This window comes from Electrophorus electricus, chromosome 13, assembly GCF_013358815.1.
Source record: "Electrophorus electricus isolate fEleEle1 chromosome 13, fEleEle1.pri, whole genome shotgun sequence".
NCBI lineage: Eukaryota > Metazoa > Chordata > Actinopteri > Gymnotiformes > Gymnotidae > Electrophorus > Electrophorus electricus.
Window position 1 is genome coordinate 9,648,071 of NC_049547.1, and position 25,000 is coordinate 9,673,070.

The 25,000-nt window shown below is 46.2% G+C and overlaps 1 protein-coding gene across 3 annotated transcripts in view; it reads left to right on the forward strand.

Annotated features, from left to right (window-relative positions):
- Nucleotides 1-25,000, forward strand: part of akap6 (A kinase (PRKA) anchor protein 6) — a 107,626-nt gene that overhangs the window by 42,617 nt on the left and 40,009 nt on the right. For 2 of the 3 annotated variants that reach the window (XM_035532551.1, XM_035532552.1), the window contains exons 7-9: nucleotides 1,051-1,253; nucleotides 20,452-20,585; nucleotides 23,335-23,455. In XM_035532551.1, coding sequence (XP_035388444.1) covers nucleotides 1,051-1,253; nucleotides 20,452-20,585; nucleotides 23,335-23,455 — 458 coding nt within the window. The remainder of the gene's footprint in view (nucleotides 1-1,050; nucleotides 1,254-20,451; nucleotides 20,586-23,334; nucleotides 23,456-25,000) is intronic. The other variant, XM_035532553.1, reaches the window with a different exon arrangement.

Here is a 25,000-nt window from a genome sequence, read left to right on the forward strand (position 1 = left end):
AGAAAAACAACAGTAGAACTCAGAGATATGTTTAATAGTGATAGTAAGAGCATTTCCACATGCACAACGTGAAGGGAACTCTGGAGATTGGGACTAAAAACCACTTGGGACTGAAAACCACTTGTCAATGAGGCTAACCAGCAAAAATGGCTTCAATTTGCTAGGGAGCATAAAGATTGGACTCTGGAGCAATGGAAGAAGGTCATGTGGTCTGATGAGTCCAGATTTACCCTGTTCCAGAGTGATGGGCGCATCAGGGTAAGAAGAGAGGTGGCTGAAGTGATGCACCCATCATGCCTAGTGCCTACCGTACAAGCCTGTGAGGGCAGTGCTATGATCTGGGGTTGCTGCAGTTGGTCAGGTATAGGTTCAACAAAGTTATGTGCCCAAAGAATGAGGTCAGCTGACTATCTGAATATACTGAACGACCAGGTTATTCCATCAATGGATTTTTTCTTCCCTGATAACACGGGCATATTCCAAGATGACAATGCCAGGATTCATTGGCTCAAATTGTGAAAGAGTGGTTCAGGGAGCACGAGACAACATTTTCACACATGGATTGGCCACCACAAAGTCCAGACCTGAACCCCATTGAGAATCTTTGGGATGTGCTGGAGAAGACTTTGCGCAGTGGTCCAAATCTCCCATCATCAATACAAGATCTTGGGGAAAAATTAATTCAACTCTGGACAGAAATAAATGTTGTGACATTGTAGAAGCTTATGGAAACGATGTCACAGCGAATGCATTCCGTAATCAGAGCTAAAGGCAGCCAAAAAAAAAGGTCACACACTCTAATATTTCGTGTGTATATATATATATATATATTATACACAGTGATATACAGAAAGTGATATATGCACAGTCATATATAAAGGGGGACGTATATAGAGTGATATACACAGAGAGATATATATGCAGTGATGTACATAGGGGGATATAAATAGTTCTTTGTATAATTGCATTGGGATTGTCTATTAGCAGCATGTGTGCACTGTATGTGTGTATAATATGTGTGTGTAAACGTGTGTGTGTGTGTGTGGGCAGGTCTCCAGGACATTCTTCAGATGATCGTGGATCAGTGGTGGGAACTGCAGAGGCAGGTCCAGCGGCAGCATGGCTGGCTGATGCGGGCACTGGACGGGATCAGAGCAAACACCCTGGCCATCAACAACACTCATACCCCACTGGAGCCCGAGGAACCCGGGCCAGTATCCAGCCCCCCAGCACAGCTCCTCTCCACCCCCCAGGTACTGCCCAACTTCACCCCCCAGATACTGCCACCCTCCACCCACCAGGGTACTGCCCCCCTCCACCCCTCAGGGTACTGCCCCCCCTCCACGCCCCAGGTACTGCCACCCTCCACCCCTCAGGGTACTGCTGCCCCTCCACCCCTCAGGGTACTGCCCCCCCTCCACCCCCCAGGTACTGCCACCCTCCACCCCCCAGATACTGCCTCCACTGGACCTCACCGGTCCTCTCCACATGGCTAGCCTGCGGCTATCCACTGCTCACTCAGCAAAATAAACAAACCTCCAGCCAAGCAGGGGAGTGCTGTCCATTAGCATAGTAAAGGGCTAAAGCACTAGCTCCCCAGCCTGGAGCAGCTCTCCGGGAGGAAGCGAACACCACTCTCTGACATGCATGATGTGAATATGGAATTCCTCTTCATAAATGAGTGCTAACGCCTGTGTGGTCACATGAATAATTTGATAGCTTTTGCCAACATAGAAAATAAAACATGCACACACGTGCATGCGCACACAGACACACACACAGACACACGCACACAATTATGCTTTGCAGGCCATGTGTGAAACTTAATTTATACCTTGCACTTAATGTGTAATTGCAGAGGTAGTCATTCTGGGTAACAATTTTTCATTGTTTAATTGTCAATTGTGATTGGGTAATTGCACTCCAATTAGGTGGTGTGTTTGTGCTATGACTCGGGGTGCAGTAGTGGGGAGTGAGCATGGCAGAGCGTGGCATCTCGTGAGTGTGTGTTTGTGGGAAGGTGTGTGTGTGTTTGTGGAAGTGTGTGTGTGTGTGTGTGTGTGTGTGTGTGTGTGTGTGTGTGTGTAAAGAGTGCGGACACGGCAGTGTGAACAGCATCTCCTCACCCACATTCCCTCAGAGCTTTACTATCTCCGCCTCCCCTTTCCAGCATAATCTTCCCTACTCCACCTGCAGCTGGCCTCTCACCCCTCCCCTCCACTCCCCTCCCCTCCCCTCCCCCACTCTCTCTCTCTCTCTTTCTACGTCTCCCTCTCTGCCCTTCTCCCAGCCCCCTCCACCCCCCAAACTGTGCCTTTCCTTCTCTCCCTCTTCCAACCTTCCAGCTCTTTGCTCACAGTCCCGAGCAGGTATGTTCTTGCATCCTCTCCACCTGCCTTCTCGTGGACAACATAAATAACCACAGTGCTTTTAAATTGTTTTGTTGCAATTAGAAGTCGCCACAATCAGTGTGATCAGTCAGCTCTGACAGCCATTAGCCGCTCGGTTACAGCGAATTACCAGAGAGAGAAGAGCAAGTGATTCATTATCTTCGAGCTGTTAATGATGATCAGATGCATTGCCTAATTAGAGGCAGGCCAGAGGGGAGCCGGGGGGGGTGGGGGGTGGGGGGCGAGGTCATCCAAGGAGTCGCAAATCTCCCCGTGGCTGTGGGGAGGGGGGCTGGGGCCAGGGGTGGGGGTGAGGGTGGGCACAGACGTGTGGGAGGAGGAGTTGGGGGCAGGTTCAAGGCCACTGGTCATGTGGAAACCACATGCAAAGCCTCAACGCTGCTGCCATGCTGGTCGGGCTAGCCTGTTACGCTTCACGTGCAACATTCATGCGCTGTGATGATTCATCTTTCATCCCAAGATGCCAAATGGCATCTTGCAGAACTTGTAGCCGTCCTTAAACCACGTGCCTGTGCTTACTGATGTGTTCATTTGACTTTACACCAGGGTCGGGAGCCATGTGTTCCCCAGTGTTCCGCTGATTAGCAGCATATTGTAGGTTTGCATATGCACACGCAGGTCAAATATTGACGTGAATCCTCTATAAGGGAGTTCTGTTTAAGTGTCTGTCTCCCATCCCCTTATGGCCCATTCCAGCAGGCTGATGGAGGAGCTGGGAATTCGTAGCGCGTCTTCAGACCCACGTTCCTCTGACTAAACAATATTTGGAAAGTGCTGTCAAGGCGCTCCTTCCGGAGACGAGTCTTCCTTGCCGTTAATTTCTAATGCCATGGCACAACAGGTGCTGCACGCGGTCGTTAATTTGCTTTGGTTAAAAACGGCACACCGATGAGCAATGCACGCTGTCAGAGGTGTAATCTAGCGCATGGGCCAGACAGGCTGCCTTTCCTCACAGCGCCATTAAGGTGTGTGCAAAGCAGGGCCTTCTCTCCTGACAGCCATAACGCTTTGTTATTATTGCTGAAAACATATGCTCTCGTCCACACTTCTGGGGCCTGCGTTGTGCTGTCGGAATTATTTTCGGGGAGGCAGTAAAAGTTCTAGCGTGTCTGGATGCTGGTCAAATGGTAATCCTGTGGGAACCCTTTCCACTGGTGTAATTAAAGGGTAGAGAGAGACTGTAGGGAGAGTCAGAGAGACAAACAGACAGACAGACAGACAGACAAAGAGAGACAGACAGCATGTTACATGGCCTCAGTAACAGTAATGCAACACTGATGAATGCTAATCGGTAATGCAATTCATCTATTAGTGTATGTATGTATATATATATATATATATATATATATATATATATATATATATATATATATATATATATATATATATATATATATATCTCACAGAGAGAGCTGAAGCAACACACTTCTGTGCCTTACCCGTGTGCAGGGCCTCAGTGGCCATTTCACCTCTGTGCTGCTTCAAGCACAGCTCAGGGGCAGCGTAGCGTCTCTTCTGTCTATATCTCATCTTTCCAATGTCCCCGCCACGTGTGAACCCAGTGCACGTGATCACAGCCGATCAGAATGAGTGGCTCCAATCAGTCCCAGTCGCGTTCCCTCAAGCAAAGCAGCTATTTTCATGACCGGCTAAGCCACTGTTTCACATGCACATGGCTCTTGGGGCTGGGCCATGCAAACATTCTCCACCCCCCTCTCACCTTTTCCCTTCTAGATAAGCTCACCTGTCATTGTTTCTGTGGGCTACTGGAATATATTAAACAGAGCAGGAAAAGGTGGCGCTTAATAATGGAATGTACCACTGCCATATCCATGGGGGGTGGGCAGCCATGTAGGAGTGGGCAAAGCATTTTCACCCCTCTTTGAGTCTTCGTCTCTGATTAGACACTGTTGTTTTATGTTGGCCAGTCTAATCTTGTTCCAAATTGTCAAAATTGCCCCCAGGTAAATAACATAGCCATGGCACCCCGATTTCTCTCTCTCTCTCTCTCTCTCTCTCTCTCTCTCTCTCTCTCTCTCTCTCTCTCTCTCTCTCTCTTTTTCTCTGTGTGTGTGTATTTATATATATATATACGCATACACACACACACACACACACACACACACCCACACATGCACAGACCAGGCGTTTCCAAACACAGCCTTGTCCTGTGACTTTATCCACATGTCGGGGACCTCCTCCATAGCTCCCAGCATTCTGTATATCTGTGTCCTGAGCTCCCTCCCTGCCAGGGGTCTGTGGCATATTCCACCACGGTGGTATGCATATATGTAAAATGCAGCCATGGCCCTTATCAGAGGCTGCTGGGAGACAGCTTGTCTGCCCCAGGGCTGCTATTTCAGCCCTCTCTGTGGCAGAGAGCTGCACAGTGAGGAAGAGGAGGTCATGGGCACCTCTGCCACTCCCGTTCTACTGGGCAGCATATGCTAACAGCGACAGTGGCACCACACACAGGCCGCGCATGCATATGGAGCAGTCGCAGGTATATCAAAGTCACCGTGCTTAAACACTGACCCGGGGTGACGCCGGGAGTCACAGAGAGTGGCACGCTGCCCCCTCAGATGCCCACGTGACCCTCTGGCGTGACGGCTCCTCAGGCTCCCAGCTTCATGGTACAGTGGGCTCGAAACCCAATATTAGTGCTCAGTTTGATTATTCAGATTGGACTTCGTATCTTTAAAAAAATATTTTGGTGCTTGTTTTGGTTATAAGGTTATACGTTTGACATGCTGAAAAGTCTGGGTCCGTCTGGTTCACACTGGATCAGACGGGTTTGGACCTGCTGCAGGTTTTTAGTATTTTTAGATATACCAACAAAAAAAAAATACATTTGCATATGCCACTGTATTAGAGAATATTGTAAAACATTCGTAAAAAATATATTAAATGTAAAAATATATTAAAAATCTATTAAAAATATATTAAATGTCGCTTGTAGAAAAGATACTTAGTGAGTGAACACATAGATTGGCCCTAATCTCCTCTAATGGTTGACGACATGCACGTCCTCATTTGCGGACTCCTCCTGAAGTCGGGTTAATGTGTCGTACTATAGTTTTGGTTTGTTCTGGCAGGTGTCACATTCATCTGAATCCTCTAAAAAATGTTTTTTGGCCCCTAAAGTGAAAAATGAAATACAATCAAGGATGCAAATAAGTACTCATTTATTCTTGTTCCCTTTGCTTGTATTAACATGCAAAGGCACTTCAGCTGTAATTTATAAAGTGAGTTAAAATTGACATACCTCTCTAAGTGATTTTCGCCAACGGCAGTTTGACAATTGAAATGAATGTTTTATGAAAAAGTTAATAGCACCTAGTTTTTGCAGACAATTTCAAATATTTAATCACACAAATGATATGAATTAATATGCAGGCAAGGTTTAATTCATAGTCTATTTTTTTTTTTTCCAAATGAGATGTACTAGGGCTGCATTTTGAAATGAACTTTGCTGGCGAGCGGGAAGCAGTCTGTGGAGGAGAGCATGTGAAGCGGGTCACAGTCAGTGTCAACCGTCCGGGACTTTTATTCTGTTCTGGCTTCTTCTTTTTTGGTTGCTTAGTGCTTTGCATGTTCCAGAGTTCCAGTAGCAACTACAACATTGTTATTCTGCTTTTCTGAAGCAGGAATGGGATTAGCTGCAGACAACGTGTACAGCATCCATAAAAGCCCCACACACCGCCTACGCTTGCCTGTTCTCTGACTTTATGGGTTTATCTTTTATTTGTTTCACTTCCTTATTTTAGTTCTTTCTTTTGCTTCTCCTTCCTTAACCCCTAAATGCTGTAACTACAAAAATCCAGAATGTAAACCACACTGTGTTATTCATGTTCTGTCTTGGTGGTGAGATCAGAGACAGACTTGTTGTAAATAAGGCATGCAGGAACACTTTAGGCAGTAGTTATCAAGGCCAGCATGCCTCTCTGTACACTCCCAGTGCAACAGAAACCTATTATTGTGATTTCCTTTGTGGTTATCAGGTTGTCCACATGCCAGGCAAATGTGTAATGACTTCAGTCAAAATATGATAAAGGCTAATCTGATAGCCATGCTGTGATATTGTGTGCTTTTATTGAGAAGTATTTGACTTTTCCAGTGCTAAGGTAAGTAGCTCACTGCTAGATGTTCAGAAAGCCATTATACATGATATTATTTTTCATACATGATATCTGATATTTTCTTTGAAGCCGCCCAAAAGCTCACAAACAAAACAAATAAACTCATGAATAAATAAATAAACTTTTTTTAAAAAGATCACTGTCCGGCCACGGTTAAGGATCTATTTACAGGTTCATTTCAAGTGCTCAAAACTGTCAAAAGTTCAGTTAACCTGGTCAGACAAAATAAAGAAAATTTAGAGGCGCAGGAGATTTGAACAGACTAAACCTGAGTTAGACGTGAAAACTAAAGTTTCATTCGTAATGAAATATGAAACATCTGTGTAATGCTGAAATATAAAACATTGCGAAAGAAGTTGTTTATCTTCCAGAGCTAGAGTTGGTTATCTTCCAAACAAAAAATAAAAAAGAATTTTTCAGTTATGATGTTTTATGTTTGAGACCCAAAAACAGTGAGTCAGGCAGAAGGAGTATAAGCCGAATAAGTAGGTTTGCTGAGAGCAATCCGTGACAGTTACTCAGTTACTGAGGACAGTCGCTGAAACTGAATGCACTTGAAAACGACCAATTACAAACTCTTTAGTTATTAGATTTACAAGGCTGCTACTAATCATAGTGCTGCCATTTGCAAACAATTTTAACTAAACACAAATATTAAAACCGCATGAGTGGATGCAATATCTGTAGCGCACTCACCGATTGTTATAACATGGCTTGTGTTTTTTTGTGTATGCGGATTTTATTTTGGTATTGACCAAAGCTTTGAGCCCACACCCACATGGGCGTTAGTGTGAATAGCAGATGGTGCTCCCGAGGAGTCATGTCCCATTAGAAATAGTTGGGGTTGTGGGTAATGGCATTTCTCATTAGAAATAGTTGGGGTTGTGGGTAATAGCATTTCTCATTAGAAATAGTTGGGGTTGTGGGTAATAGCATTTCCAGTACGAATAAAGCGACTCTGAAGACCAAAAACAGCCCAGCACCTTATTATAGACATATCTATACACTGCTTGGCATCGCCTTTATTTTATATGCCTATGTAATGCATCAAAGAAAGTTCAACTCAAAACAATACGGTTGGTAAACAGATTAACTTCTTTATGGAATATGTGCTAAATGTTTGGAGCTATCTAAATGTGATTTCCTCTTTTTATGTTGAAGCAGCGTCTAAGAAGCAAACTCACATCTAGAATATAGAGTCTTTATCTGGAATCTTAATCTCTGTCTCCTCTGAATCTTGATCTGTTCCAGGCATCTTCTGTTCCAGAGTTTCCTAAATCCTGCTTTAATTTGGTGTTGTTCTTGGTATTGTTACTATGCATCCTGTTGTATAGACTTGCTCAGGCTGCAGAATCAGAGCCAGCCTACATCTTAATTTCCAGATCAGACAAATCCACATAGCAAACAATATCATTTTCAATGTAGCAATACAATGGATCAGTGTAATAATATTATCAATTAATCAATAAATCGTTCAGTAAATTAATGTCAAATGCCAATATTTAGTTTTCTCAAGTCATTATAAACACACACACACACACACACACACACACACACACACACACACACACACACACACATATATATATATATATATATATATATATATATATATATATATATATATATATATATATATATATATATATATATATATGTATATGTATACACACACAGGAGGGACTGAAAGAAGCAGCTCATCACTGCCCAGATGAGCGTAACCATAGCGACAGCCAAAACACTATGTAACACCCCCAAACTCCCATGCCCCTGAGAGAAGGCTTGAGTGTGAGGAGAAAGCTTTGACCATCCACGGGAAAGGAGAAACAGGAATTGTTTTTGTTGTTTGTTTTCTTGTTTTCTGCAGTGTACTATAGCTAAAGATGTAATAGTAAAGGTAGTAAAGCTTTTAATGTAGTACACAAGATTCTCAGAGAAACGAGACATTTCAGACAGAAGCCCTTCATCAAATATAAAGTAATCAATATATAAGATATATCAGATATATACGTATAGAAAGTAGTCAATCAAGCTGTCACGTTGGTTGTGCAGTCGCATGTCCCGGTTTTAGAACGTGTGGTCCAGCTCTTTCAAACCTTGTGTTAGGGCCATGTTCATGGCTCAGCTGGTGGGATGGGTCATTGACATGTTTGTTCATTTGCTAATGGCGGCACTTTGGAAGGCTGCTATCGATTATCGGTTCCTCCAGTGCGAGCGTGACTGGGATCAGCGGTGTGCAGCTGAGAGGAGTGAACATCAATATCTAACCCCCCCGCCCCCCTCCCAATCATTCTGCTCTCTCTATCTCTCTGAGCACTTAGCCTTCAGTCACTGTGGAATAATTGTCAATGAATATTTAACAAGCCTTCAGGAGGAAGGATAGCCGTCTGAAAGGAACTGCCGGCTCGCTGTATTATTAATATTGGAGGTGTTAGAGATACACTGTAGTCAGTGGACCAGAGAGCACAGTGGATTAGCGATTGAGCACGACGCAGTTGTGAATAAACTCATTTTGCGGCTCAGGCTGCTGTCTGCCCATCTCTGCATGAGCCGCACAGCCGCTCAACCTCTTCACGTCAGTCGGGACCGCGACTGAGCCCCAGTCTCGGGGTCTCCGGGGCCCGGGCTCCTCGGGCAGGCGCGTCAGCACACCCGGTCAGTGGCCCCAGGTCTTTGTTCTTCATGTTCAGCCTGGGTTTTGTTTATGCCCTCTCCATAATGCTTATGGCCAATCTGGTAAGCATAAAGCTGTCATCCATGTTATGAAATACGAGCGGCGGAGTTACGGTATGACGGCTGCTGATTTAAGCATGCCTCTCAGGTGAGATGCGCAGAGACGCATCCCATCACTCCCTCGCAGACCTACCCATGCTGCCAGAGAACCCCCCCCCCCCCCCCTCACCCAAACACACACACCCTCCCCTCTCCTCCCACTGCTCTGGTGAAGTGATATAAAATTCTAATGTCTGCCCTCTGGATCTTTTCTTCCTGAGATCTAGCCAAAGCGCAGGAGCAGCGAGGGCAGGCTGCCACGAGTAAGGAGCAGAATGGGATGGGTGGAAAAGAGGATGAAGGAGAAAAAACATCCCAACACGACACCACGCAGGACTCAGGGTAGACGCAGGAGTCTCCTGATCTGCTCGGGTGTGTGCGCACATCTCACAGGTGTTGAATATTGCTGAAAACCCTCCAAACAAAGGCAACCTTGGTTCATGGCATCTTGCTCTGTGAAGCTGAGCTCTTTGATGAGCCATAATTATTTCTGTTCAGTTTTTATGGCCAGCAGGGACAGATGCTGCAACTTGTAAAAGATTATATTATGAGGAATCACGGCTGGTGATTAGTGCTGGGCCATGTGTATTTGTATGCGTGTGTGTACGTGTAAGAATGCATGTGTGTGTCCACATGTATGTGTGCGAGAGTGTGTGTATGTGAGTGTGTGTGTGTGTGTGTGTGTGTGTGTGTGTGTAGTGTAGATTTGTGTAGATGTAAGTGAATATAGATATATGTAGGGGTGCATGTATGCATGGGTGTGTGTGTGTGTGTGTGTATGTAGGTGTGAGAATGTGTACATATGAGTGCATATGAGTGTGTATGTATATACGTGTGTGTGTTTGTGTGTGTGTGTGTGTGTGTGTGTGTGTGTGTGTGTGTATGTGTGGGGGGTTGGTGGTGGTGGTGTAAATGCCCACTGATGATGTAGACGAGTAGCAGACAGATAAATCTTCATCACCTCTTTAAACAGGCACTGAGTGTCACATAGTGGCTGAAACAAACGGCTTCTTCTTGATACACTGCCTCTTGCTCTCCGCCACCAACAGGAACACTTTTACGAGCAGAATGTGTGTATAGCCAGCAGGTGGGAGGACTGCGTGAGTGTGTCTGTGTGCGTTTGTTGGGAACGCCAACGTGCACACAACATAAAGTATGAAGTCTGATTTTGTTAGATCAGGCTCTGCAAACTCTTTACTGTAAGTTAACTGAGAACTGATGTACTTGATATGTAGCCCGAGAACAGTGTGGGCTGTTTCAGACTCCTTAGGTTGCGCCAAATGCAGCGCATAACTGGGTGCAGAGGCCGTCTTGAGCCACTCATGGATCATGTTACTGGGAGTGTACACACTGACCATTCTAACGGGCCGGTGGTGTTTGTAAGTCCAGCCCTAAATATACAGATGATGGATCGCATTGCATGCTGTGTTCCTGCATCTACAATATTTATGATTTTAGTTGTGTTTCCCCGGATAAAAGCTTTAAAGCAAAGTCCAAAACAGAGCAAAACTGCACTGAGTGATAATGACAAATGTGCAGTCATTTACAACATTACCATCAAAATACGTCACTTTTCATCTGATTCCAATAATCTGTCTCGGCCTCGCTGATAATAACTTGGACATTTTCACTCTTCGTGAATGCACAGTTATCATTTCCCGCTAGACCCTAGCCTGGTCTCACATCTCGCTTTTCCGAACTGATGAAATCCATTACAGCACCGTGGCAGTTACAAATGCCGGGCTTTTTTCCGAACGCAGCGCGCCTTGTCTGCTGGATTATTGGTGATTTATGCTCCAGCTGGGATATCGTGTACTATGTGCCATAGTGTCCTTGAACACAAATATGTGTAGAAGGCAGGGCAGACCTTACGCAGGCCTGTGTGCTCCAGCTCATCACGGAGTGGAGCGGAATGGCACGGGCCGTGCTACCCTGTGGGTGCGTCAGTGCTGACTGCCATCCCTTGGGCATGTCAGCACTGACTGCGCCACGACGAGTGTATCAACGTTGACTGCCAGCCCGTTAGTGTGTCGGTGCTGACTACCATCTCATGGGTGTGTCAGTGCTGATGTCTGGCTGCTCTCTGTGATCAGTCTTTACTTTGCTTTTCACCTGTGATAGGATTCGTGGCCGGCTGAGCTCTGACAGGTCAATAGTGCAAGCTGGCACTGATCAGTCACAGATGCGAGCACAAAGCCCCACTGTGGCGCTTTACCGTTCTGATGAAAAAGCACAATGTTAAACACGAACGTCACGAGAGCTGACGAACAGTGACAGGATGTTGACTGTACTGTGGAAGCGCTGGCCTGCTGCTCGAAACTGCCGCACCAGGTCCCCGTCCAATAGCTGTGCCGGTACACCCTTAACACATTCAATAAACAAACATTAATCAAAGCTCTAGCTAGCAGATTACACAAGACCATAGTTTATAAAATGGGTAACACTGTGTTTATAAACATGTTGTGCGTATGCGTGAATCTCACACTCACACTAGTGAAGGGCTGCAATCAGAGACAGCAGAAAACACATATCCACACACACACACACACACACACACACACAAGCTCACACAGCAGCTTAACCTTGTTCCCACAGACTACGGCCACAGGCTTTTCCCTCATCAGAGATTCCTTTCCTCTTCTGCCCCTGTGGACCGTGTTTGTCAACCACACAGATATGCTCTGTGTGTGCCGTAGCTTCTCCACCGCCGGGCCTCGCTGAGATTGGCTGGTTGTCAGTACTCCACCTATGTTTTTTTGCTCCTTCCTCCTTCCTTTATCTCTGTCCCACACTGCCATTGTCAACATGCTACATCTGTTTGGATGGTAGGGCAACAGCCGGGAATCTTAAACACCATTTATCATAAACACCATTTCCATTTCAAGAAAAGGCAGTGCTCTCTACGTCTAGGACACAGAAGAATCGGAATTACCCTTAATTGTGTTGAAATTACACAAAACACCCTGTTATTATTATTATTATTATTATTATTATTATTATTATTAATATTATTATTGCTAATTTTCCTACAGCACATTAACGTTTTCGCACCACCCATGAGGGGAATAAATGAGTATGACAGATCTAATTTTCTTGTTTTTGGAAAAGAAAAAAAAAACACTCTGGAATGATGAATCTGTGCTGCATTACAATTGTCAAACTAATTTGATCCTCTATTTCGACTGCGTTTTGTATGAACTCGCTTGCATATCTTGAAAGATAATGACATCTTCAAAAGAATTTTAAAAAAGCAGCTTTATAAAGTAGGCAAATACTACAAATGAACAGGAAGTCTTAAAACTGCACACCAGATGGCAAGTCCCAGGCCTTGGAATTTCTCTCTCTCTCTCTCCTCTGTGTGCTTGGGCAGATCTTGGTTTCCAGTACAAAGCCATGAATCTGAATTCTTATTTGTTTATTTAATATGAGTCCTCTTTATAAGTCATATTGGATTTCATGCACAATTAATTTGTCCATCAGTGGACTTGGGGCCTTGCTGAGGAGCTATCTGTGGATCTGTGGGCTCTGATGACCCAGGCTTGGGCAGAGAGGCCTGTGTGCATTAGGGCTATAGCGTGGTCCCACTCCGGCACATTACCCACGGTGCCTGTGCACAGCCCGGACAGTGCATTCCACGACTGGCAGCCTTCACTGGCTGATAGAGTCTCTGCCCCTCAGATTAAACTGGTGGATTTAATTAGGTTTTAAAATGATATTTTAATTAAATATCAAGGTAAGCAAAAATGGATTTAAAAATAATTAAACATCAAAAAAAAGGTAAACCTCTGCAGAAAAAGTAAGAAGCGTTATTTAGCTCTCTTAGAGATTCAATCTAATTTAATTCTCTCCCTTCTCTAAATAAACAGTTCTAAAACCTTTTTTCATCTGGGGGGAGTAGAGATGATAGAGGTAATCAATATTTCTAGCATTTTAATTAAAACCGTTAGTGGAATAAATCCATTTAATTATCAGTTAATGAAATACAAGGTCATTTACCTGACAGCAACTTTGAAGGTGGCTCGGTGGTAGGAATGAGAGCGCAACTGAGGTGTCACAGGCGTTTAAGTGCTGTCAGAGCTCAGCGTAGCATTCCCCTCTGCATGTTAACCCCTCTGTGGCCTCCTGCCCGAGCTGCCTTCTGCCTTCTGCTGCACGCCTTAGCAACACACGTACACACACACACACAGAGACACAAACGCGCAGAGCCAGGCGTTTTTAGACAGGTCATTTACAGTCTATAACCACAGCTAATGAAGACCAAGGTCATCAGGTGGTGCTCTGTGGTGTGTAGCAGACACGTATGTGTGTATGTGTGTGTGCCTGCACATGCACATTTGTGCGTTTGTTAGTATAAATTATATTTTAATAATAATAATTTTGTTGTGTATTGTGTATATATATATTTCTACTTATAACATATCATGAAATAATGAAACTACAATTACATTTTTTTTCTCTGAATCCAGAGATGTTTACATCAAGCATGAGGTTGGTATGTTTGTGTGTGTACATGTGTGTGCGTGTGTGTATGTGCGTATGTGCGTACGTGCTTACGTGTGTGTGTGTGTGTGTGTGTGTGTGTGTGTGTGTGTGTGTGTGTGTGTGTGTGTGTATGTGCGTACGTGCTTACGTGTGTGTGTGTGTGTGTGTGTGTGTGTGTGTGTGATTAGAGTGGGGGTCTTGGAGTTTATTTCAGTTCTCTGGAGCTACCGGAGCAAAACTCAGAGAGCAGCCAGAGTTTTTGCCATCTGGAACAAATACAACAAATAATAAATAGAGATACAATGGGGCAGAGAAATTGAATTTAACTTGGCCTGAAGCACTTACCTGAAATGTGCATATAATGGTCGCAGGCATTTGTCATTGCGAATAGTTCTGGAGTTTTGTCCTACTGTTAATGAAATAGTAAACTTGGCTCCATACGCTGCGTTCCGGCTTTACGCATCGATCTCCACAGCTGCTTTCTTTGTCTTATTACTAAAATCAATTTCTGTCTGTGATTGCCAAGAAGAGCATTTAAAAGTACTTATTTCCTGCAAGGCATTCACCCCATCCCTGTAGTGCCCCCCCCACCAACATAGTCTGGGCACTACAGCCACGAATGTGCTGTATCTCTGTAATGGGAACAGGCCTAGCTGAACTGCTCACACTGGGAGCATCTAATAAAAGAAGAAATGAATCAGCTGTACTGTGGTCAGACATGTGCAGGAAGGTCAGTCTAGAACAACTGCTATGACTTACATCGGCCCGCGTTATTAATATGCACATATGTAATTAGTATGCGCATATGGAAATAGTTCTTTTTTTCACCCTCTGGCTCATAAATATGTTTTAGCAGAATGTGGCTGTTTGGTGATGGGGTCTTTGGCCTGATCTTTCTATCTCTCTGTCTCACACACACACGGTCACACACAGGGCGTGATTACTGGCATGTCTTTGTGCGGCCAGTACACTGGCCCTGTGTTTAGAGCTGCAGTCTGGCCAGCCCCGTAGCCGGGAGCAGCCGTGCGCTCTGGGAAGCTGATCCCCCAGCCTGTTTATGCTTTCACTTCATTCTAATCCACTTTGAAAAGCAACGTGCTTTTAAGTCGCTCCCTCCCCCAAATGAATCACCTCTTTTCTGCTCCCAAAAACTAAGAAGGCACACAGAGGTAGCCAGCTTCCTCTAATTTAGAATTAAGATCAGATTTTTATGTTACTTAATTATTTCCTAATTAGTTTGCATGTTAATTAAAATGGTGGCTAATGTTAATTACCTATATTAATGGATTCTCATGTAACACCTGCCTGAAGCGCTTGGCTCAGTGTTCAAAATATCTTCATCTAAGGCGCTCGGTACATGTCGTCAGGCTTTGTTGAAAAGCAAAGTGAAATTGAAGTCGGGGGATTTTTGAAGCAGGTTGCTCTGAAGTATTCCTCCCAGTGCTTCTGGTTTATTTTAGCCTTCTCTTTAAAAAATGGAGAAAAAAAATGAGGTTCTTTTTTCATACTGGCATGGAGGTATGACTTTAACTAACAAACTTCTAATCGCGAGCATGTTCTTTTGTGACGTAGTCTAAGGATTGGTGGTGAACTGCTGTATTGGGGAATCTACGGATCTAGTCTGACATGCTTGCCACGCGCTGTTTGTCATGCATGACCTGGTTGAGCAAACCAGCACATATTTAAGTGGCTCTGTATTAGATTGAAAATGATGATGATCACACAATCGATCCGACTGCCCACACGCGCGCACACACACACACACACACACACACACACACACACACACACACACACACACACACACACACACACACAGAGACATGCGCCCACACTCACATACTCACACACACACACACAGAGAGACATGCGCCCACAAACACACACTCACACACGCACTCACTCACACACACACATACACACACACGCACTCACACTCACACACACACATACACACAGAGACATGTGCCCACAAACACACACTCACACACGCACACACACGCACTCACTCACACACGCACACACACGCACTCACTCACACACACACATACACACACACGCACTCACACACACACATACACACACGCACACACACACACGCACCTCAGCCCAACTAATCTATAATGTGAACATTGTCTGCGACTCCCTTGTCTTTCCTCCAGATGAGTCTCTGGGTATTTAGGCTTCTTGGAAGCAGGGATCAGCGATTAAATGTCACCTTTCTGCAACAACGTTAAATAAGAGGCAGCAATTTAGCTGCTAGCAATTGCTAATTTCACGCCCTGATAAATGTTGCAGGAGTGAAAGCTTTCAAACAGCCTGAGATGTTTCTTAAAGGGAAAGGCAAGAGCAGGCAGCCCGCTGTGGTGCTGTGGAGAAGAGCCTGGGCCATGGGCCGGTGCGTTAATGCCAAGGTCGGTGTCAAGGTCAGGCCCAGTGCTTGGGCCCTTTTGCTCATGTCCAATGCACATACAGCGTTTCACAACATGGAATTTTCACAAAACTGTGCATTTTTTGAGAGATGCTATAAATGAAACAGAGGGACTGTTTAAGGATTACGATTCTGGGATAAATTCTGATACATTCAACTCCAGGGACTCAAAACATTTGCAAAATCCTGTTTCAAAAAGATCTAGCACATGTGGACTGTGTGATGACGCATCTGATTCAGCACGCATTAGAGTTGTGACCTCATGCACGGCATTATGGGGAAACATTACTTATGGTTGTTGTGTATCATAAAGTGTCTGTGTTGAAGCTCTCAGACAGCATGTTTCCTCCTTGTCTATGATTCTCCCATCTCCATCATCATCGCTACCCCTTGCACTGGCACTATAGATAACTGCGTAAATATTTGCTTCAGTTTTAAGCACCAGCATAATCGAATTTAGTGGCCAAACTGCAAAAGAACGTTCCTTGAATGTATTTCCATCAGAGCCTGTTTAGTGGGCTCTGATAAGTGTGAGGGAAAGCCAGGAGCTCTGCTGAACATCACTGTAATACCAGCCATTATTCTGGGCTGTAAACACACGTGAGTCGCGCCAGGAGAGCGCCCTGCATGCTAAGGCAGCCTCCATGCTTGCTGTTTGGAAAATGATAGTTTTCTATTGAGTTTCAAGCCCTCCTCTCCTTAGAAACAACCCTTGGTTTGGCTGTTCCAAAAAGGAATCAAGCAAAACGCAGGATCGTACTGATGTGGGGATAAAACAACTGTTTTCTTGCTTGTGCAAGTATATATACAGAAATGAGTTATAATCTTCCCCAGACAAAATCGAACTGAGCCCTTTTTTGGGGTATTTTTTAAAATTATTATTTACAAAGTGGAGGTTGTGTGGCATTGTGTTGGGGGCTCTGTGGAGCTCAGGACACGCGACCTTATGAGCTGCTGCGGTGGAACTGGTGCCCGTTTACGAATCCCGCCACGGTCGCTCACAGCTCCCGACAGAGCCGATCTTCCAGGCCGTCTGCAGCGGGCCAATCTCCGCCGCTCCGAGGAGAGACGCCGCGGCTCCGGACTTCCCGCCGTTTTCAATCTCACCGCTGTGCTCCTTGCATTCTGAGAAGATGATAAAGAAATAAACAAACCCTCTTTTTTTTTTTGCACGTTGCCTAAATATCCAGTTTAAGAGGTAGCCCCAATGCCCGGCGCGGCTGTTGGCACGCTGGCTACTGCTCTCCAGAGCCACATCCTTCTCCTCGTTAATTCCTACGTCTCCCCTGCCGGCTGCGGGGACAATCTCATCCCGTTCGCATTCCAGCTGGCTTCCCCTCATGTCCCGTTCTTGCTCCTTCTCGTCGGCCGCCATTCGCTTCTGGCTCAAAAGAATTGGAAAGGGCGTGTAGCACAATTTTGACTCGATTCGTTTGCGTTTGGACACATTTCTTCATGGACCTTATTTGAAACACATGCCTTCGAAAATCTCAAGACCATCTTGTCTGCCAGTCCTTCCCCCAGCTCCTGTCTTGACCATAATCTCCTCGGGGTGATAGATTTCGCTCTGTCTGTCCTGGGGTGGTCTGTCAGTGAAAACACTATTTCAGAGCTGCTTCAGAAGGCCATTAATACTTCAGCCTTATTGACACTTAACTCATCTATTTTTGACTCTGGTATAAATACGGCCCGCGAACAAAATGAAAGAAGATTTTTGCATTTGTCTTCGTGTAAGTAACTCATTTGTAATCTAATAACTGGTTTTCACCTTATTTCTATTTGTGTTTAATCCCCGTTGCCGTGGGTATTACGCTGAGGCAGGTGGGAATGGGTCTGGATCTGGCCCTGGCCCTGAACCTTTGTGTTCTGTCCGTGTTTGTTCTGGAGATTGACTTTATTATTCAGTTTAGGGTTTATAAGGATCAGTCTCATCACTGAGAGGGGAGCCTGATCCTTCCTCCTCAGCCTGGCCCACTTCTCATCTTCCCTCCTGCTAATCTTTAAGGCCACGCTGTCCTATTGACATTTTAAAGAACAACTGCTGGAAGCTGAGGCTGTTTAGAATGTGGCGTATAAATTATTAATATTTACCATGCATTTAATTTGCTTGTGGCCTGATATATGAAAGCCCGCTGTAATTATACCGGGGTTTGAACGCGGGAGGGGGCGCGAGGGTGGTTAGTGACTGACAACACAATCTCTCTCTCTCTCTCTCTCTCTCTCTCTCTCTCTCTCTCTCTCTCAGTCTCACGGACAGAGAAATGTGTGTTTCTGGGGTCTGTTAAATTGACACTGGCATATAAACAAAAAGCCTAAAAGGACTTGATTCAGCAGATTTTATTTGAATCCGCATATCTCGCGCATTCCAGACACACCCTAGACGCAAGAGTGGATATGGAATGATGGGAATTTCTATTGACTCCTAGGTGTATTAGGTTTTTGCTTTTAAGTGGAGCTGTTCTTGACAGCGAGGGAGACAGCAGGCTTTTGAATGATTCTGTTTGAAAAAGGAACAGAGGGGGCTCAGACGCGGAAAGAGAATGATTTCTAGCGCGCGGGTCCATGCAGGCGACGCTCCGCACCTCTCTGTGCCAAAGCCGCGCCTGGCCTGGTGCTCCCGAGGAAGGGGTCGTGTTGTCAGCTGTTAGCTCAGCGGGTGACCGGCCTGTCACCACCTCCTATGTATAATATTGTAGCACGGCCAAATTCATCAGGCTGTGCTTCCCTGCTTGCCCATAGACCCTTCGCACTGTTTCACCCCAGTGACCCCACTGACCCCGGGATCATGTGGGATCATGTCTGCTTGTCTTTTGGTTTCGGGCACGCAGGAGCCGCTACTGGCAGGACGCTGCGTGACAAAGGCGTTGAATAATATGACGTACAATAGGCTGACAAACGCTCTCATCAGTAGACCCATGTCTCCTTCACGTGTGAGCTGTAATAAATGTAGCTCTACGTCACTGTATCGACACTTCCCAAAGGAACAGTGTCTTCCACCAGGTCATATACATTTATAGATTTCTAATATGTCTCAGTTCCAGGTTTTAAAGCCAACACAAAAGGTGATTGTGCTTCATTGTGTGTATGTTTGGGTGTGTGTGTATATGCGTGTGCGTATGTTTGTGTGCATTTGTGTGTGCTTGGGGCGGGGGGGGGGTGGAACCGATGTGATTCCTAAGCTCTTTGGGGAGGGAGGAGTGTGAAGTGTGATCAGAAGCGCGTCTTTCTCACAGAGCGGCTACTCCGGGCTGGGCGGCTCCATCCTCGGACTCAAGGTGGCCGGAGAAATTGCTTTTGTCTGCGGTGGGCATTAGTCATTAGCGTGTGTGCGCGGCGCTCCGGCGGGATTGAGTAATTACGCTCCTGACACGGCATCGGCAAGCGAGCCGAGTGAATCCGAAATGAAGGCAAATGAAGGCAAATTCCTGCGAGGGAGGAGAGGAGAGCTCACCACACTCACGCTGCTAATTTCCTCGCAGCTCCTAGTTAGGTTCATTTCATTCCTGCCAAATGAGAAAAGCGTTGCCGCCGACCGGGCGATCCCCGCCCAGTAAATGGAACGAAAAGGCAACACATCTTTCTGTTGATTTGCTTGTTTATTATCAAGGGTAGTTTTGATTGAGGAGCAGTTTGTATTCATGGAATTGTTTGACCTTTCTAGAGGCGTGTGCAGAGAAGGCGGCGCCGTGGATCTGGGTACGAGCGCCGGCCGCCGCGCGGTTCACACGGTCCAGAGAAACGAGTTCCGAATCAAAGCAGGCTGCTGGAAATTTGATTGGCTTGCCACAGCTTCATCTCTGCGCACTCTGCAGCAATAACTGATCTCCGTTCACCCAATGTAGCCAATTCTCTCTAGCACAGATGCCTGGCAGAGACGTAGTGCTTTTATTTTTTTTCCTACTGACTTTGCGAAGTCAGGATCTCCAACATCCACAGCGACTAGAGCCACTCGCACCTGAGCTGATTCCACACCCTCGAAACCAGTCCTCACCTGCGCATGCACGGGTGTCTGCGACTCCTGCATGGAGGTCGTTCAGATGTTGCGACTGTCTTCCATTAACATGGACTCGGATCCGGCATAATGTGTAGCGCATGCAAACATTTATGTTACGCCTGCAAAAGACATCCAGCGCCACCTGCTGAAAAACTCTGCAGTGGTGCTGATCCTTGGTGTGTGTGTGTGTGTGTGTGTGTGTACGTGTGTGTGTATGAACAGGCACAGGTGCAGCGGTGTCATGGAGAATCCCAGAGGGATACTGTGGATCAGATGAGAGTGAGACTGCAGAGTCAGCAGTACCGCTGCGGTTCCAGAGGGAACACAGGCAACTTCCTCATGTCCACGTTCAACAGGTAGCACACAAACAGTATCGTCCACTCTGCTCTGTAGTGCCAGGTCATCTGTCAAGAAATTCACCCACACATAAAACAGAAATATACTAATATGAACACATTATTAAATAACTTGTCAGTTCGAACAGTTTGTTTTATTTGTAGAGTTTATTTTTCAAGTGCTGCCGGCATCTGCAGCATGGTAAATGATAAATTATGTATTGTGTCTTGATAAATTCTTGATAAATGTGCTTCATCCTTACCAGTAAAGATTTGCCCACCTTTTTACTGGCTAAAAACTGGTACAACTGGTCCTTAAACAAGCTGTTATTTACAAACAACATTTTTTCTATTTAAAAAAGATTGCTTATCCCCCCCCCCCCCCCATACACAGCAGAGGACTTGGAGCTGGGACTCCACTCTGTGCCTTGGCTTTGAATCAAGCATCGTTTTAATCCTTTTAAGCCTTTCATTCTAATGATTTATTTTGCAGAAAAACCATAATGATCCTTTGAATTTTAATGACGGGCTGCCTGCTCAAGGATTCATTGTTTTGACTCCTTGGCCCTTACCTTTGCATGGAAACGTGTCTGGAGAGAGGAGCTGTCGAAAGTGATCGGCCACACTGCCTCTCTTCGGGCCACCCCCCCCCCCCCCCCCCCACCAGTCGCTCAGACGTGTCAGGGACGGGATGTCTGCCGTTCTACGATCAGAAGCCCCTCCAGGAGAGGCCGAAAACACCCGGGAGAGGGGGGCAGAGTTAGAGCAGCATGATCTAGATGGCAAGTCTTCACATTAGACACCAGGAATTAACACCATAGATTAAAGAACCGCTTCTATAAAAGTGTCACTGTGCATGAGATGTGAGGGGTGTCGATAAGGCGGCAACCTTTCACCGCAACGCTTGGGGTGAGGAGAGGATGACTGGGGCAGCTTCTGATGATGAATTCATTATAGTAACTGCCCCCAACCCCTACACACACACACACACACACACACACACACACCTGACACCCCTGCTGCTGCTTTTTCAAAGCTCAGGCACACCAGACTGGTGGTACATGAATGTGAAGCAAACAGTGGAAAGTGGGATGTCCCAGGCTGGGGTCAGTCTGCTACCCTGCTAAAGTCTGGAGGTTCAGCCCCAACCAACACACTGAACCAAACAGAACCCAGAACTCCTTCTCACACAAAACCAAATCTCCATAGCTTGTTTCTCCCTGGAGTCACTATGTTTTACAAATGAGTAGATTTATGTTCTGCTAAAAAATAAATCTGACAAAACCACACAGTATAGAGTGGTGAAATATTGTAATGTGTTTGCCTGTTTAGCTTGCGATATTTGGCTGGTGACTTGAGTATTCAGAACTACTGTTCAGAAGCGGTGTCAGTTCAGGGAGACGCTGCGTGTCCGCCTCACCATGTTTCACTCTTTACGCTGTGTGTCCGCCTCACCATGTTACGCTGCGTGTCCGCCTCACCATGTTTCACTCTTTACGCTGCGTGTCCGCTTCACCATGTTTCACTCTTTACGCTGCGTGTCCGCCTCACCATGTTTCGCTCTTTACGCTGCGTGTCCGCCTCACCATGTTTCGCTCTTTACGCTGCGTGTCCGCCTCACCATGTTTCACTCTTTACGCTGCGTGTCTGCCTCACCATGTTTCACTCTTTACGCTGCGTGTCCGCCTCACCATGTTTCACTCTTTACGCTGCGTGTCCGCCTCACCATGTTTCACTCTTTACGCTGCGTGTCCGCCTCACGATGTTTCACTCTTTCGATTGCGTATGTGCTGTCTTTGTCATTTGGTCTCATTACCATCATGTGTACAATGAACTAAAATATTCATACTCTCCTCTGAGCCTTTGTTTCATCAATGGCTGCTTCACAATGCTAATACAGACCACCGTGTTTGTTCAAATCACATATGTAGCAGTGCAATTCAATCCCACCCTTCTGTTTGGTTTATTTCTGGGCGGAATTGAAATATGGAAGGAAGTGTTGATTTTCCAGCTCCCTTTTTGATAGTTATTTGTGTAATCTTATTCACAACCCCCGCCCCCGCCTATGGGGACATTTCTCTCTGGATTGCTTGTAAAAGCTCGACAAGAAAATGGCACTAGTTTGACATAACTGTCAAAGTGTTGTAAAGCCATATGAATGCAAAACAATTTTCCCACTTATGTTTATAAACATGTGGCCCTCCTGCTGAGGTGGATAAAAAAAAGAAACTACCCTAACTGAGGTCTAGAAACCAGCGCGTGCGTGTGTTTGTGTGTGTGTGCGTGGCTGCATGTTTGTCATTATGTTAGTGGCCGTTTGCCCGACATGCTTGCATACGGTCATATGTCTACATGGTGTGTGTGTGTGTGTGTGTGTGTGTGTGTGTGTGTGCGCGTACAATCGTCCTTGCTCCTTTCATAAATATTTGATGTCCTTTCATGTCGGTGCTGGCGGCTGGCTTAGGGACTGGAGAGGTGAAGTCATGTTTAATTAAGCTGTTCGGGCTCAGGAGCCGTCACTCAGTGCGGGGGTTAAAGATCCCCTCCTGCTGCTGGCCCTTTCACACCTCACTTACCTGTGCTGCGCCGCGCCGCACGCTAACGGGACAGAGTAATTGCCTCCACTTGTCAAATATTCCCTCAGTAAAAGAGCTCCATGGCAGATGACTCTGTGCAGTCAGACGGGGAGAGACTGGAGCTCAATTTACCCACCCACAGCTTCTCGCAGAGGGCACCTTTAACGCAGCCCTCCCTCCTTTCTCCTTTCCAGCCTATCCGAGTTCGAGACGGAGTACCAGGAGCTCTGGGATTGGCTGATGGATATGGAATCCACCGTAATGGACAGCCACGAGCTGATGATGTCAGAGGAGCAGCGTCGGCATCTGTGTAAGGTGAGGCTGGCCGGAGCGGGGGATGGCACTGGAGAGACTGTGGGTTCGGCCCCTTTAGCGTAGGCACAAGCTCGGAGCCTGAGACCCTGATACCAGCACGGAGAAAGTGAAGGAGAAAGAACTGAAGAGAGGGAAGGAGGGAATATTAGAAACTGAATCAAACCTCTGCTTAGACTTGTTCAGTGATTTTACGTTTGCTTTGTTTGGTTGTGTTTGTTTGTTTGTTTGTTTGTTTATTTGTTTTGTTTGGCCAGCTTTCCGTCCGGATTCTCAGCGTATGAGCCAGAGAGATATGGAACTGTAGCAACACAAGGAGAGACACAGAGAGGTAGACAGAGGGCGAGTGCCAGCTCCTCTTACAGCCAATAGCGCTGTCCTGCCGCAGCGAATTCTGATGGGTGCCAGACCAGTGCTGGGTTCGATCTGTGTAGCTGTTCACACTGAAAACCCAAATGACTCTCCCCCACACCCACGAAACCAGTCCCCGCCGGTCCCCACCGGTCCCCACCAGTGGCTGTATGCGGGTGTGTGCCGGGTGTGGTTGCAGCACCTGCCTGGGCTAGGGACAAGGAGTGAGCGGCTGGGCGTGGTCGCCCAGGGCACTGTCGCAGGCTCGGGAGAGATGGAGAACCTCCATCCCTAAATCAGCCTGGTTTAGGGGGCTGCTGTTGGACCAGCGCTGACACTCGTCATGCACCAGTCGCTCCGAGCATATGGCATATTTCAAAAGAGCAGATTGTGAATCATAAAGGAATAAAATTAATAAGCAGCTCTGCTCGCAGTGGAAACAGCCGTAATGACAGGCGGCGGCAGGCAGGAAGGCAGCCTCCACGCCCTACGCACCCCCCACCCTCCAAATCCAACCCCCCCTCCCTTCCTTGCAGGGTTCTCTATCTCGCCCTTCTCTCCAGGAGAACTGCAGAGGTCAGCAACAAGGTCAGAACTAATCTTCCTGCTCATCGGGCATACTGACCCCACCATTAGTCATATCTTACAGTAAGAGAGTGGGAAATGTAGTACCTTTACATCTCCGCTTGATCTGCTGCTCTGGCTGCTGCACAGAAGACCGCTCTGGCCAGCCCCCGCACCACTGACCAGAGCTGCGCCAAAATGGCTGATGCAGCGCTCGGGGTCGCGCGTGTTCCTGTGCACAAACGTCCTCCGCGCTCGGAAACAGCTCACCTGGGCTTTCTCTTCTCTCAGTCATGCAATACATAAATCACTTGTTTGGTTGTTTGTGTTTGTGTGTGTGTGTGTGTGTGTGTGCGAGGCATCAGTGTGCACTGCAGGCTGTGAATACCTTTAGTGTTTACGGAGAGCAGAAAGAGACGTCTGTCTAATCTAGCATGCTCTGATGCTTATACTGATCAAAGCTTTTCTTTTTCCAAACTTTCCTCATGTGTTTTACAGAAACACACATTAACGCATGCACTCGCATGCACGTGTGCACACAATACGACACACAAAAACACACGCACCAGACGAATGCGCTTGCCCTGCAGATGTCATTTTCGCGGGTGTGTTGTTGAGAATGGTGTTATGTAG